Source organism: Ascaphus truei, chromosome 18, assembly GCF_040206685.1.
Source record: "Ascaphus truei isolate aAscTru1 chromosome 18, aAscTru1.hap1, whole genome shotgun sequence".
NCBI lineage: Eukaryota > Metazoa > Chordata > Amphibia > Anura > Ascaphidae > Ascaphus > Ascaphus truei.
The window spans coordinates 7,599,070-7,614,888 of NC_134500.1; the positions used below are offsets into that span (position 1 = coordinate 7,599,070).

The following is a 15,819-nucleotide window of genomic DNA, read 5'->3' on the forward strand; positions in this document are numbered from 1 at the left end:
CACACACAGACAGACACACACACACACACACAGACAGACACACACACAGACAGACACACACACAGACACATCTCTGCATGCTAAAGAATTTACAGTATAAATATAGGGATTGTTCCTTTAGACCAGGGGCGGCCAACTCCAGTCCTCAAGGGCCACCAACAGGACAGCTTTTCAGGATATCCCTGCTTCAGCTCAGGCGGCTCAGAAGCGCAGTCGTTGACTGAATTTGTAGGGTTTTTGACCGAGCCACTGATTAACCCACCTATGCTGAAGCAGGGATATCCTTTAACCCTGACCTGTTGGTGGCCCTTGAGGACTAGAGATGGCCACCCCTGCTTTAGACCCGTCAATGTTATAGAGCCAAGCAATTTGCTGCAATGTCTCCGTCGCCCTCACACCCCAGGATCTGTGTCCCACGTGTGCCAGGCAGAGAAGGTAACCCATGTGCTGAGCCAATACGTTTTCTTACCTCATAGGACCAGACACACTGCACCCCGGCGAACCTCCTGACACACCGGCCGATCTCCACGTCCTCGTGGGTGGTGAACATCTCCCGCAGGCATTCCCCGATGTGGGGTACCACCCTGCGCAGGACTTCTCGGCTCATGATCACCCCAGGCCCGCCCATGCAGAAGTTCTCGCCTGGCTCCAGCGCCAGTTTGCCCATCTCCTCGGTGGTGCCCAGGCCGGTCTGTCCCAGGAAGAGGGGTTCGCTGCTGTTGAGGTTCCGCAGGAAGCTCTCCAGCCGCTCCCCCTTAATGTACACGTCATCGTCCGCTCTCATGAACCACTCGTACTGGTCCAAGTAGTGATCGTGCATGTACTTTAGCATCATAAAAGACTTTTTCTGGGGTGGGTACGCGTCGTCCACGCCTTGCAGAGGCACGATCGGGATCGGGATGGAGGTGTCAGAACCCTCGCTGGAGAAGAATTCAACCCTCCCAGAGATGGAGCTGGACCAGGTCCTGGAGTGACAAGGAGCACAAGATGAGAAAGGATCATTGCTCAGTTGTATCATGTAAAAGTGAATATCCACCCAACCTTCAAACCCAATGCAAGAAGTAGCAGGTATGCTTAAAAACCACGTGAAGAATACGCCTTGTATTCTTTTGGATAACTAGTTTCTATTTCCAGGTTTAATTGGTATGCCCTTGCAGTTGCGGTATGCCCTTGCAGTTGTTGCGTCAACTGTATGTTTCTGCAACACTGCAGTATATTCGGGATCTGCGCAAGAGCAAGCAATGATTGCACGACAGCGTATAATTTATATAAATATACTTTATAAACAAAATAAAAAGAAATAAATAAAAAGAAGCGCATAAGGAGGAGCCCACAGGAAAAGTGACATTGTCATCGTTCCACAAAACTAAATTCTTCATACTTTATTTTGAGAAACTTTCACGGGAACATATTTCGTTTTTACAGGCAGGCATAGAGGTCTTGTATTTACACAGCACAATAACATTACAAGGATTGCTTGTTCTTTGTCTCTTATCCAATTATAACAGTTAAATGTGTGTATGTGTATATGTGTGCATGTGCACGCGTGTATATGTGTACGCGTGTATGTGTATATGTGTGCGTGCATATGTGTATGTGTGCACGCGCGTGTGTATATATGTGTGCACGCGCGTGTGTATATATATGTGTGCACGCGCGTGTGTGTGTATATATGTGTGCACGCGCGTGTGTGTATATATGTGTGTGTATATGTGTGTGTATATATGTGTGTGCACGCGCGTGTGTGTATATATGTGTGCACGCGCGTGTGTGTATATATGTGTGCGCGCATGCGTGTATATGTGTATGTGCGTGCGTGCGTGTGTATATGTATGTATCCATATATGTACTTGATTGTTGATAGAAATAGTTTTGTACCAATATAAAATTGTCAAACTACTCAAGTCTACTAGTCATATTACGCCTTCTAATCAATATTTACAACCTGTCAAAGACGTTGTTTTCTTGACTTGTTTAGCAATAGAACAAAAAGGATATCCCCGATGAAGGATTTATCTACATCCCAAAATTGTACATTTGTTTGAAATTAGATTTGTGTGTCTGAAGAACAGTAATTGCCATCTGCTAATTGCGCCAACGTGTGTTTCTTGCAGGCTAAGCTTTGTGATTTACGGCTTAGCCGGTGGATCGTATCCAAGAATTCTGGCAGAAAAGCAAGATGTGTATTGAAAGTGGTTATAAATCAATGGTTTGATATCTGGTGTCAGAGTGCCAATCTTTCAGAACTTTGCCTACTCTTTAATCTATATAGCTTCTATCCATTACCGATTGGTAAAACATGTCCTCTTTACACAATTCAATTGTAGGGGGAGTTTTGTGTATCTATTCCCCACGACCATAGCTCCTCTCTGTGCAAGCTCGTCATTTTCATATCTATAGCATGGTCGTTAAGAACAGGGGTGCGCAAACTTTTCTCCCTGCGCCCCCTGCCTGCTCTCCACCCCCCCCCCCCCCTTACCTGGTCTCCGGCGTCAAGTGATGCAGCGGGGTCATGTGACGTCACGTTGTCATGGCAACGTGACCCCGCGGATTCATTTGACACTGTTGCCACGGTGACACGTCAACGAAGGGAAGTTGCAGAGGCCTCGCGCGATCCCCAGGCAAATGCCTTGGGGGAAGAGTGTGTGGCCCCAGCAACTGCCACGCGCCCCCCTCCCCCCCGGAAAATCTTGGTGCAGCATATTAAAGAAAGCATTTTCTGAAGTCAATGAAACAGTCAGGCTTAACGACAGCTTACAGCAAGGGCAGGCAACCCCAGCCCTCAAGGGTAGGAAACAGGTCAGATTTTAAGGAAATCCCAGCTTCAGCACAGTTGACGCAGTCAAAAACTGCACCACCAGTGCTGAAGCAGGGATATTCTTAACACCTGACCTGGTGGTGGCACTTGATGACTGGAGCTGCCCACCCCTGCCTTCCAGTATTTTTGGGACAGAGTCCAGAAACCTTGGATTTTTACACCATCCCACAAACCATGGAATAAATCAGCTCCAACAACTGCACATTTTAAGCATTTAGTGTCTGGCCCGGTGCCAGGTTCTGCTTTGTGCTGAACGTAGGTGCATCGTTTGAACGGGTTTAATAGTGCATCTCTTGGTAGACTGTCACGGGAATAAGCTTAACTGAATCCTTGAATTGATTCAGTATGTCCTCCAAGCTAAGATTTGGGCAGTTTCTTAGCCAGGCGCCCAGCCCTGCAGAGGTTCGATCATACCGATATCGCTTCCTGATACTGTTACACAGGTTGGTGGCAGATGGCCTCCTCAAAGCGGACATCTAAAAAGAGAGAGTCCAAAGCATTTCTCTCCCCCCCACCCCACTAAGCATCTCATTGGTAAAATTGACCACTTAAGATTGTCTCAGCTCTTGAAAAATGAACATGGAATAAACGACTTCATGGAGCATATTTGTTATGCTCAGTGGTTGACAAATCACCAAAAAATCTACTCGCCACACAAAAAAATCTACTCGCCACCTAGTACCAAACGTGTGCTGCTTGGGCCAATATTTACTCGCCCGGGGGTTAAATCCACTCGCCCGGGGCGAGCAAATGTATAGGTGGTTTGTCGAACACTGGTTATGTTAATACCTTTTGTTTTCCCAAAGCAGGAATGGGTTGCTGGAATTGCAGCTTTTTGCTGAAAGGTACATGTTGGGGTAAGTCTCTCTCTAAGCTCAGTGATGTATCCCAGGCGTGTAGGTTAAGGAGTAGAGGATTTTATTTCTAACAGCTCTTTGGGTGCTGTATGAAGGAACTTGGCTCACTTCCTTTTAAATCTGTTACTGGATGGGGACACTGAAGGGAGAACTAGGTCAGTGTGTTTATTTTATGGCATATTTGTACATTCCCAATAAATAACCATCAATGCATTGGACATCGGAAGATTACAGCCTATGAAGGTGTCCTGAATGACGGGAGTGCCCACTGGCGCCATGGGCCGCCTGATAAGCCGATAGATCCAATTGGACCACATAAAAACATCACTATAGTGCTGGTGCATTAGTCACTTGTAAAAACTGCACTTAACATTTGTAAAGTTATGCATTGAAAAGGTTAACGAGACATGTCCAAAGACAGGAGCTTGGTACCAAATAGCAGGGGTGCTCAAATCCAGTCCCAAACTCGCCCCCCCCCCCCCCCCCACCAACAGGTCTGGTTCTCAGGGTATCCCTCCTTCAGAACTAGTGGCTCAATCAGTCCCAGCTTCAGCACAGGTGGCTCAGAGGCTCTGATTGATCCTGAAAACCTGACCTGTTAGGGGGGGGGGGGGCTTGAGGAGTTGAGCACCCCTGCCTTACAGGGTCATGAAATGAGACCCTAGAAATGTAATTACATTTGATGCCCCAATGCGTGCATCCCACAGAGGCCTGATTCCAATAGCCATTAATAGACTACAGTGCATTAGAACCACACGTTCTAGTGCGCTGTGTACACTCGGGAGCATGAGGACTACATGGCAAATCTGGATAATTTACTTTGGGCGTAATATATATATATACAGTGGTTGACAAATCACCAAAAAATCTACTCGCCACCTAGTACCAAACGTGTGCTGCTTGGGCCAATATTTACTCGCCCGGGGGTTAAATCCACTCGCCCGGGGCGAGCAAATGTATAGGTTTGTCGAACAATGTATGTATGTATGTATGTATATATATATATATATATATTTTTTTTTTAATTAGCTCAAAGACCTGTGTTTCCTGTGCGGCCATTTCTATATACTGCATTTTAACTCCCGTACATTCTTCTGTGTAATGGTCGCCCGAGGCATTCTGACCCGACAGTGAAACTTCTCCGGAAAACAATCTGAGAACCAGTTTAGGTGTTATGCGGCTGTCTTCTCATGCGGGTGGTGGGGGGGGGGGAATGTGCTCCTGTAGAGGGTAAAGGGCTGCTGCTTAATGGTTGCAGGAGCCGAATTCCTGTCCGGACAGGAACGTAGGGCCCCCCGTTCAATACCATGTGAAGCCCCACTTCCCATTCATCTCCCTGCATTGGGAAGACTGCTTCACAGCGTAAGGAACGATCTATTTTACAGGAAAAGCACATTGCCCGAGGGCCCGTTTGCAGCCTGATTGGATGTGCATGTTGTGTGTGTAATATTAAAGTTTAACACACAACGTTTAACTGGTAACAGTTGTATGGCGGTAGGTGGCACCTCCCCCAGGAGCTCACCCCTCCTCACCTTTTTTAACTTGGGAGGTCTTTTCACTTTGCTGCAAAGAACAGGACCTACTACGGTTCTTTCCCCTCATACAGAGGTAACGGGAAGGGTTCACCGTGTAGTGTCGGACCTGCATTAATGTTGGTTATACCTTGGCGTGGTATGCAGGCTTATGATGCTTTGGCCAAAGGGTTTAACTAAATAACCAAGTCAATATTATTATTATTGAAGTATTTAAAACTTTATACTTTATATGTTTTGTCAATTGGATGTAGCATTGGGCACCCCTGTCTTTTGTGGAATATTCAAGTTTGTAAGGTACGGTAACATGGTACAAGATAGACCATGCGTAGCCAACTCCAGTCATCAAGGGCCACCAACAGGTCAGGTTCTAAAGATCTGCCTGTGCTGAAGCAGGAATATTAATCAGTGGTTAACAGGGCCATCTGTGCTGAAGCATGGATATCCTAAAAACCTGCCCTGTTGGTGGCCCAACCCTGAAATAGACGGTTTAATATTTTAATAGACAATTGGAGTCTGCAAAAGGAAAAAACCTAGGACAAAAGTGATAATCTTAAGAGACTTACACTTGTCAGAAATGTTAAGGTGTCAAATAACTTTGTTTAATCTAATATACCCATCACGGTTATTAAACCGCTGGTGAAGTCCAAAATACAAAACCTTTCACGAGGCCGCACAGAGCCCTGTATAACCGCACAGCGGCCCTGTATAACCGCACAGAGCCCTGTATAACCGCACAGCGGCCCTGTATAACCGCACAGAGCCCTGTATAACCGCACAGAGCCCTGTATAACCGCACAGAGCCCTGTATAACCGCACAGCGGCCCTGTATAACCGCACAGCGGCCCTGTATAACCGCACAGAGCCCTGTATAACCGCACAGAGCCCTGTATAACCGCACAGCGCCCTGTATAACCGCACAGAGCCCTGTATAACCGCACAGAGCCCTGTATAACCGCACAGCGCCCTGTATAACCGCACAGAGCCCTGTATAACCGCACAGCGGCCCTGTATAACCGCACAGCGGCCCTGTATAACCGCACAGAGCCCTGTATAACCGCACAGAGCCCTGTATAACCGCACAGAGCCCTGTATAACCGCACAGCGGCCCCGTATAACCGCACAGCGGCCCCGTATAACCGCACAGCGGCCCCCTATAACCGCACAGCGGCCCCCTATAACCGCACAGCGGCCCCCTATAACCGCACAGCGGCCCCCTATAACCGCACAGCGGCCCCCTATAACCGCACTGCGGCCCCCTATAACCGCACTGCGGCCCCCTATAACCGCACTGCGGCCCCCTATAACCGCACTGCGGCCCCGTATAACCGCACTGCGGCCCCGTATAACCGCACTGCGGCCCCGTATAACCGCACTGCGGCCCCGTATAACCGCACTGCGGCCCCGTATAACCGCACTGCGGCCCCGTATAACCGCACTGCGGCCCTGTATAACCGCACTGTGGCCCTGTATAACCGCACTGTGGCCCTGTATAACCGCACAGCGCCCTGTATAACCGCACAGCGCCCTGTATAACCGCACTGCGGCCCCGTATAACCGCACTGCGGCCCTGTATAACCGCACAGCGGCCCCGTATAACCGCACAGCGCCCTGTATAATCGCACAGCGGCCCCGTATAACCGCACAGCGCCCTGTATAATCGCACAGCGCCCCGTATAACCGCACTGCGGCCCCCGGCCTGTAACATTACCTTGAGTAACCAGCAACACTTTCACTGTTTGAAAAGTTATTTTTAATTCCCCATAACTATAAAGGAAAAGAAACAATGCTTCAGGCTAAAGTTTAACATCTGATTATTATCCAGCGGATTAAGCCTCTCCTCCACACGAGGGATGCCACTTTTGCTGGGCAGGATTTAAAGTAAATACACTTATTTGACTTTATGATGTCCGTGTTATTTTTGCAATCAAGTAGAAATAACACTGCAGCGGTTACAAAGTTATCGTTATTACAGCGACGCTATAACGCAGACCTCAGAAAAACCACGGACTAAACAGCAAACAAAGCGCAAAGTATGGCGGGCAGCGCTGCTAAAGCATGTCATCGATTGCCCGCTACCAATACCTTTCCTTGTGTAATTGGGAGGAGAACAGACAACTAAAGGGGATTTGGCTACAATCGAACCAAGCGACTCTGATCTCGCGGCGTTTATCAGAGTACGGCTCAGGATTTCATGCCTGTCCCAACCGACTGAACAATGTTAACGTCTAAAACAAATCCCAAACGGTTACACTGGTGACTGCCGTTACTGAAGCATAACCCGGGCTGAAAAGTGCCATTACAGCCAACACCAGCCTTTGGCTTCGCACATCTACGGGAGATAAGCGCGAGAGGAAATTACTGTGACGCATGATGGTGTAACGGCCATGTATATATACATTGTGGTTGTTTCTTTCCACGCAGGAGGGGAAAAAAAACACAACAGCAGTTCCATTAACCACTAACCTTACTAATCAAACTGGTGGGGGTTTATTTTACTGGAAGGTAAAAAAAAATTTCAACAAATGTTTGGCGCTAATCCCTTCTATATTAAATACATTTTCAACGTGGACTTAACAGCTCCATCTATATAGGGCCACTAAAGTAACGAGCGTGATATGCTTAAAGCTGCAGCTCAAGCAATATTTGTACGTTTTTTTTTTTTTTTTTAATAAAATCAGTTCTGTACTATGAGAAAATACTTGTAGCAAATTTTTTTTTTTTAAACAACGGAATTACCTTTTTAATGTATTATAATGTATCAAGCATTTTTTGTTTCTATAGCAACCATTTACAAAGTCACAGATATAGAGTCAATACGCCTCTGCAGCCATTTAGTGAACCCCCGAGCAGAACGGATCGATCGCCAATTTAGCTAATTACTGATCATTGTGTGGATTGTATTGATGCTCATATTAAAGGGGGGGGGGGGGGGGAAATGATAATAACAATAAAAAAACGCCAGCTTGGACGGCTGCCTTAATAAATCCCGATGAGGCAATCGGAGTATAGCAAACCAGATTGGCAATCACGTAATCAGATTACACCACGTTCTTTTCCTGTGTGAGCTTTGATTAAGCAAGGGCACCTGATAATACCCGCCACGCTGGTCTGAAACGTCAGGGTAGGTTTAAAAACCCTGTCCAGTATAACTTTTAAATATTCATTATTGCTTTATTTTTCTTAACTTGGAGAACAGATCACCCATCAGTCTGGTCCTGCAGAGAAGCACGGTGATAAAGGGGTTAACTTGAAATCTGTGGAAGTCTCTGCCACTCACATCAATTCTAGTCTCCCGACATCCCCAAATATTCTGAAAGCTTCTGCATGTGCAACAGCTCCAGTCATTGCCCCAAAACGTTCAACCAGGAATAGTCTAGGAATCAGAGGGGCTCAACTCCAGTCCTCAAGCCCCCCTCCCCATCAGCAGGTCAGGCTTTCAGGATATCCCTGCTTCAGCACAGGTGGCTCAATCAGAGGCTGTCAAAGACTGAGCCTCTGATTGTGCTACCTGTGCTGAAGCAAGGACTGATTGAGCCACCTATGCTGAAGCATGGATATCCTGAAAATCTGACCTGTTGGCGGGTTGGGGGGCGGGGGGGGAGCTTGAGGACTTGGGTTGAGCCACTCTGGTCTGGGTCACTAGCTTAAGTCCAGTAACTTTACAAACTAATTGCTGCGAGCAAGCAAGACCTATTCCCCCGCTGAAACCCGAGCATGCAGACGCGCTTACCAGAACTCCCTCCTACTGTCTCTGTACGTTCTCCCTACCTACCAATTAGATTGTAAGCTCCTCGGAGCAGGGACTCCTCTTCCTTAATGTTACTGCTATGTCTGAAGCACTTATTCTCAATGACCTGTTATTCATATTATTTGTTATTTATACTATTACCATGTGTATTACTACTGTGATGTGCCATGTACATTAATGGCGCTATATAAACAAAGACATACAATACATGCAGATTCCTGCCTCTGCTTGGCTACACCTGGAGTGACTTCACCAAGACCCAGCACAGCTTTCAAACTAGGAACCCATCCTAAATGATTAGACTGTAAGCTCTGTGGGACAGGGACTCCCTCCACCTTTCGTGTCACAGCTCGAATCCCAGTGCCACATCTTTGTGCCTCGAGAGCCACATTCTCTGTTCCGCAGACTCCACAATTAGATTGCAAGCTCTTCTTCCAAACATCCCCCTGCATCTCTCGTGACCGATAGCAAAATGTATATAAACTGCGTCTTTCAGAATAGTTTATACTAGCAAGTGGCATGATCAGGAGGCCCAGAAACATGAGCAGGTGACGACGTTAACCGAATTTTTGGATTTTATGCTAAAGAACAACTACCTGGAGTTATTTTACTGCAGTTAAAGGTTAACCCATTCATTCCAGACTTGGGCTGTTCCAGTGTAAAATAACCAAACAATGGCGTTCAGCTCACACCAACAGCCCACGGAGAGAAGGAACAGACTAGAGGTAGTTTAAATTGACCTGTGTGAGACGGGGACGCGCTGCAGCGTTTCTGGGTTCAGCGGGCCTTTTAATCACTTGTCGTACCCACCATAAACTCTGTCTACATTTGGTCATCCGCTTACTACCACAATACAGAACCAGCACCCAAGCTGGCGAGTCCAAAACTGCTGTATTTAGGACAAATACTGGCGGTGACTTCTTGGCTATACAAGATGCAGCGTAAACAAATTGGGGGAATACCCGTTAAGTGATGAGAAACCAAAAAAAAAAAAAAAAAGTGTCACACTGCATGTTTATTAGCATGTCTACACTTCATATATCTGCAGGCCCTGCAAATTGAGGCTGCATCACAGGCAGTGTGAGGCAGGGATTAGGACCGTTTAATACCTCCGAGAACCTTTAAATTACTATATTGGCAGCCTAAAAACTGGCATTTTACGGTGTGTGTGTGTGTGTAAACATCCCTGTGCGCTGCGTACCGCGCACTATACTGTAATTGTGACGCGCTTTGACGCGCTTTGAGTCCCATTGGGAGAACGGCGCTGTATGAAATAAAGCTATTATTTATCAGTAGCAGAATGCGTGTGAGAAACCTATAGACACACATGACTGACAGTGGGGTGACATGCCACTCAGTGCACACACACACTATACAGAGGATGCTCATATATAGGATTATGGGTGTATTAACAGAAGGGGGTTAGTTAGCAGTCATTGGCATGTGGGTATACTCGGCACTCACCTATAAGCAGCCACTGCTCTGGTTTCCAGGTACTTCTTGGCAGTCATCACGCCAACAAAGAGGAAGTTTTTATCCTGGGGGATGTCCTCTTCGCTTCCCGGGCTCAGGTCTCCTGCCTCGGGTAGTGCCTGCTGCTGCTGCCACCCCAGCACCCCGCTGTAATCTGTCCGCTGCCCGGCCTGCAGGCCGCAGCCCCCCACCTGCCCTCCCCCTCCTCCCCTTCTCCGGCCGGCTCTCTGCAGCTCGGCGGCCCGGGGCAGGATGAGCCGGGAGGCCAGGAGAAAACCGAGTACCAGCCCGAGCAGGACGCTGAGCCACGAGCGGCGGCTCCGGCCGGCCATCCCGGAGGGGGGGCAGGACTGCGGTGTGACCCTCCCCCCCTCTCCCACAGAGGCTCTCTCCTCACACAGCCCCCAACCCCCCCCCCCCTTCTGCCACAGAGGCTCTCCTCTCCCACCACGCTAGTGACCCTAAACCCCTCGTACAAAGCAGCTGCTCATCCACCCTCCTCCTCTTACACAATAACTGACCCTGAATCCCCCTTCCTGGTTAAAGGGTTGCCCCTATACCCTCCTCTCCTACACCAAATTCTGCCCATTTACCTAACCCTCATTACAAGGCTACAACACCCTCTCCCACTACACAGCTGCCCTTATACCACCTCTCCCTTACAGGACTGCCCCTATACCAACTCTCCCTTACAGGACTGCCCCTATACCACCTCTACCTTTAACAGGACTGCCCCTAGGCCACCTCTCCCTTACACGGCTGCCCCTAGGCCACCTCTCCCTTACACGGCTGCCCCTATGCCACCTCTCCCTTACAGGGCTGCTCCTATGCCACCTCTCCCTTACAGGGCTGCCCCTATACCACCTCTCCCTTACAGGGCTGCCCCTATATCACCTCTCCCTTACAGGGCTGCCCCTATACCACCTCTCCCTTACAGGGCTGCCCCTATATCACCTCTCCCTTACAGGGCTGCCCCTATACCACCTCTCCCTTACAGGGCTGCCCCTCTTCTGCCTCTGGTACCCTGCTGTTCCTGCAGCAGCCCCCCTACAGGTCCGGCCTTATTACCCCTCCCCCCTTCTCTCTTACCCCCGGTGTGTCCCCCCTCAGCTCGGGCCTGGAGGGGTCTCTGTGTGTCAGGGCGCTGCCCTCTTCATCTTTCTCCCCCTCCCCGCACCTCTCTCCGGTGTCCCGGTCCCTCTCTCACCCTGGGGTGTCTCGGTCCTTCTCTCACCCCCGGGTGTCCCTGTCCCTCTCTCTCTCCCCCGGGTGTCTCTCTCCCCCCGGGTGTCTCGGTCTCTCTTCCCCCCCCCCCGGGTGTATCGGTCTCTCTTCCCCCGGGTGTCTCGGTCTCTCTCTTCCCCCCCGGGTGTCTCTCTTCCCCCCCGGGTGTCTCTCTTCCCCCCCGGGTCTCTCTCTTCCCCCCCGGGTGCCTCTCTCTTCCCCCCCCCCCGGGTGTATCGGTCTCTCTTCCCCCCGGGTGTCTCGGTCTCTCTCTTCCCCCCCGGGTCTCTCTCTTCCCCCCCGGGTGTCTCGGTCTCTCTCCCGCGCGGCTCTTCTTCTTATTAAAGGCGAACACAGAAAAGACAGAGCATTATGAGCATTGAGCCCGCCCGGCTCCCGTCCGCCGCCTCTGATTGGCTGCAAGTGAGAGAGGCCCCGGGTCACGTGACTTGGAGAGAGGAGGAGGGGGGGTGGGGGACTTTCGATGCAGCTGATATGGTATTGTATTGTATGTCTTTATTTATATAGCGCCATTAGTGTACATAGCGCTTCACAGCAGTAATACAGGGGGGGTAATCAAATAAATAACAGATAATATAAATAACAGGTCATGGGAGTAAGTGCTACAGGCATAAAAGTAACATTAAGGAAGAGGAGTCCCTGCCCCGAGGAGCTTACAGTCTAATTGGTACGTAGGGAGAACGTACAGAGACAGTAGGAGGGAGTTCTGGTAAGTGCGTCTGCAGGGGGCCAAGCTTTATGTATCATGTGTTCAGAATATCCACAGTGCTATTCATATGCTTCTTTAAGCAAGTGTGTCTTAAGTGTGTCTTAAGGTGGATAGAGAGGGTGCTAGTCGGGTACTGAGGGGAAGGGCATTCCAGAGGTGTGGGGCAGTCAGTGAAAAAGGTTTAAGGCGGGAGAGGGCTTTAGATACAAAGGGGGTAGTGAGAAGACATCCTTGAGAAGAACGCAAGAGTCAGCATGGTGCATAACGAGAAATTAGGGCTGAGATGTAAGGAGGGGCAGAAGAGTGTAAAGCTTTAAAAGTGAGGAGGGGAATGGAGTGTGAGATGCGGGATTTGATCGGAAGCCAGGAGAGGGATTTCAGGAGGGGAGACGCTGAGACCGATTTAGGAAAGAGTAGAGAGATTCTGGCAGCAGCGTTTAGGATAGATTGTAGGGGAGACAGGTGAGAGGCAGGAAGGCCGGACAGCAGGAGGTTACAGTAATCAAGACGGGAGAGAATGAGGGCCTGTCAGAGTTTTAACAGTCGAGCAATAGAGGAAAGGGCGTATCTTAGTTATATTGCGGAGGAAAAAGCGACAGTATATATACCCCTATATACTGTATATACACCCCTATATCTCCCTATATACCAATATATCCCTATATACTGTATATACATCCCTTTATACTATATACACCAATATATACTCCTATATACTGTATATACCCCTATACACTGTATATATACCCCTATATACTGTATATACCCACATATACGGTATATATACCCCGATCTATTGTATATACCCATATACACTGTATATACCCATATATCCCTACATACTGTATATACCTCTATACACTGTATATACATATATACACCCATATATCCCTATCTATTGTATATACCCATATATATCCCTATATACTGTATATACCTCTATACACTGTATATACTGTGAATATACTCCTATATACTGTATATACCCATATCTATTGTATATACCTATATCTATTGTATATACCCATATACACTGTATATATACCCCTATATACCCCTATATCCCTATCTATTGTATATACCCATACATATCCCTATATACTGTATATAACCCTATACACTGTGTATATACACCCCTATATACCTATATATACACGGCATATACCCATATACTGTATATATCCATATATGTATATAGCCCTATATACCACAAACATGGTTTTTGTGTGTGGAAATATATATATATATATATATATATATATATATATATATACATATATATATATATACATATATATATACATACATACATACGCACACACTCGCCTCTCTCCCTCTCTCCCTCTCTCCCTCTCTCCCTCTCTCCCTCTCTCCCTCTCTCCCTCTCTCCCTCTCTCCCTCTCTCCCTCTCTCCCTCTCTCCCTCTCTCCCTCTCTCCCTCTCTCCCTCTCTCCCTCTCTCCCTCTCTCCCTCTCTCCCTCTCCTCTACCGTTAGCATATAGCCAATAAAGAATATCACTTGTGAGCGCATTCACATGTCTTAGAACAGGGGGGTGCAAACTTTTTTCCCCTGCGCACCCCTGCCGGCGGTCCCCTCACCTCCGCGCCCCCCCTCACCGGCGTCATAACGTCATGTTGCCATAGAAAGGCCGCTTTGCCATGGCGACGTGTGTGAGAAGGTGCCGGAGCCAAGGTAAGTTAGGTTTACAGAGACCCTGCAGCTCCGCCGACACTTCATTTAATTGCCTTTCGGGAAGCACGCAGGGCCTCTGTAAACCCCGCGCCCCCCCGAACTCAGTCTTGCGCCCCTTCTGGGAGTCACGCCCCCCAGTTTGCGCACCGCTGTACTTAGACAGGGCGGCGGCTGGGAGGGAGGGGGGGGGGCGGCGGCTGGGAGGGAGGGGGGGGCGGCGGCGGCTGGGAGGGAGGGGGGGGGGGCGGCGGCGGCTGGGAGGGAGGGGGGGCGGCGGCGGCTGGGAGGGAGGGGGGATGGCGGCGGCTGGGAGGGAGGGGGGGCGGCGGCGGCTGGGAGGGAGGGGGGGGGGGGCGTGAGACTAGCCGGCGGGTTGGCGCATGGAGGCGGGCGCGAGACTGGCGGTGGCCAGCTGCATCCCTCGCGGATGCTGCTGGGTTGGCACCTGGAGGTGGGTGGCTAGGGGGGGCCAGATTTGCGGGCGGCTGCAGCATCTCCCGCAGCAGCTGCTGGGTTGGCGCACGGAGGTGGGCTGGTGGGGGACACGTCAGACTGGCAGGCGGCTCCAGCATCCCCTGTGGCTGCTGCCTGGGACAGGAGGCACGTGCGGGGGAACCTGGGTTGGTGCACGCGCGCGGTGGATGCTGAGTTGGCTGGGTTGGGTCCCCACCCGGGTTGGGTCCCCACCCTCCGTCCCACGTTGGGAGGGGGAGCAGGCCCACAGGCAGCAGGCCGGACACCCTGCTTGCCCTGCGGGATCTCGGGGCTGCGAGTGATCCAGGGGGGGGCAAGCGCCCCCCCTTGCCCCCTCCTGCGGACGCCCATGGGTCTGCACCCCCGCCTTTCAAACATTATCACCTAGCATACAGTGCTCCCACTGCAGCAAGGGATTCTGGGAAATAACATGCAAATGAGCACACCATCAGGGCCGTCTTAACAGCATTAGAGGCCCCCGGGCAAAGCAGTGCGCTGGGCCCCGCCAACTCTCCGCTACAAGTCGTCATTTTTCTCCTTCTACCGAGTTAGCGGGAGACTTGAATGTTGAGGCGGGTGATCGGAAAATGAGTGTTAAATTTTGGTCTGTGCATAGATTAGCATGGGGCCCCGGGCAACTGCCCAGCGTGCCCATGCATTAAGATGGCACTGCACAACGTGTCACCTTTTGCCTGACAAACCATTGTATGCTGGTGATAATGGTGAAAGACGGGGTTGCAGACCTGCCTAAGACATGTGAATGTGCTCGCAAGTGATCTTTTTATTTGCTATATGCAATTCGGTGGAGGTTTCTTGTTGCCTTTTTCACCACCATAACTTAAAACGCGATTATATATATACAATATATATATACACACACACATACATACACACATACGCACAGGTAAGGTCTGTATATAGCAGGTCCTGTTATTTGAAGCTTGAATAATGGGGGTTAGAGTGATACGAGAGATAGGCTCCGCTGGAAGAAAAGAGGTGACAAGATCACTTGATAAGAAGTTTCAGATTGGATCAATTCAGATATAGCCAATATTTAGTAAGTTATTCCATAAGACACCTGCAAACCTGTCGACTACAATGGGTCAGGTGTGTTCTGTTGCAAGAAAGGGTCTTGTCGAATAGCACCACTTAGGCCCATATTGTGTAGTCTTGACAAATTATTAAGCAAATGAAAAAATCACGTGTGAGCACATTCATGTCTCAGACCCAGTCTGCAACCCCCTGCTTTTCACCATTATCCCCTAGC

At 49.4% G+C, this 15,819-nt stretch overlaps 1 protein-coding gene across 1 annotated transcript in view; it reads right to left on the reverse strand.

Moving 5' to 3' along the window:
* The window catches only part of CHSY1 (chondroitin sulfate synthase 1), a 63,238-nt gene extending 51,739 nt beyond the window's left edge, over positions 1–11,499 (reverse strand). The window contains exons 1-2 of the mRNA XM_075575292.1: positions 10,423–11,499; positions 470–965 (exon numbers count right to left, since the gene is read on the reverse strand). Coding sequence (XP_075431407.1) covers positions 470–965; positions 10,423–10,763 — 837 coding nt within the window. The 5' untranslated portion in view covers positions 10,764–11,499. The remainder of the gene's footprint in view (positions 1–469; positions 966–10,422) is intronic.
* Positions 11,500–15,819: the final 4,320 nt, after the last annotated feature.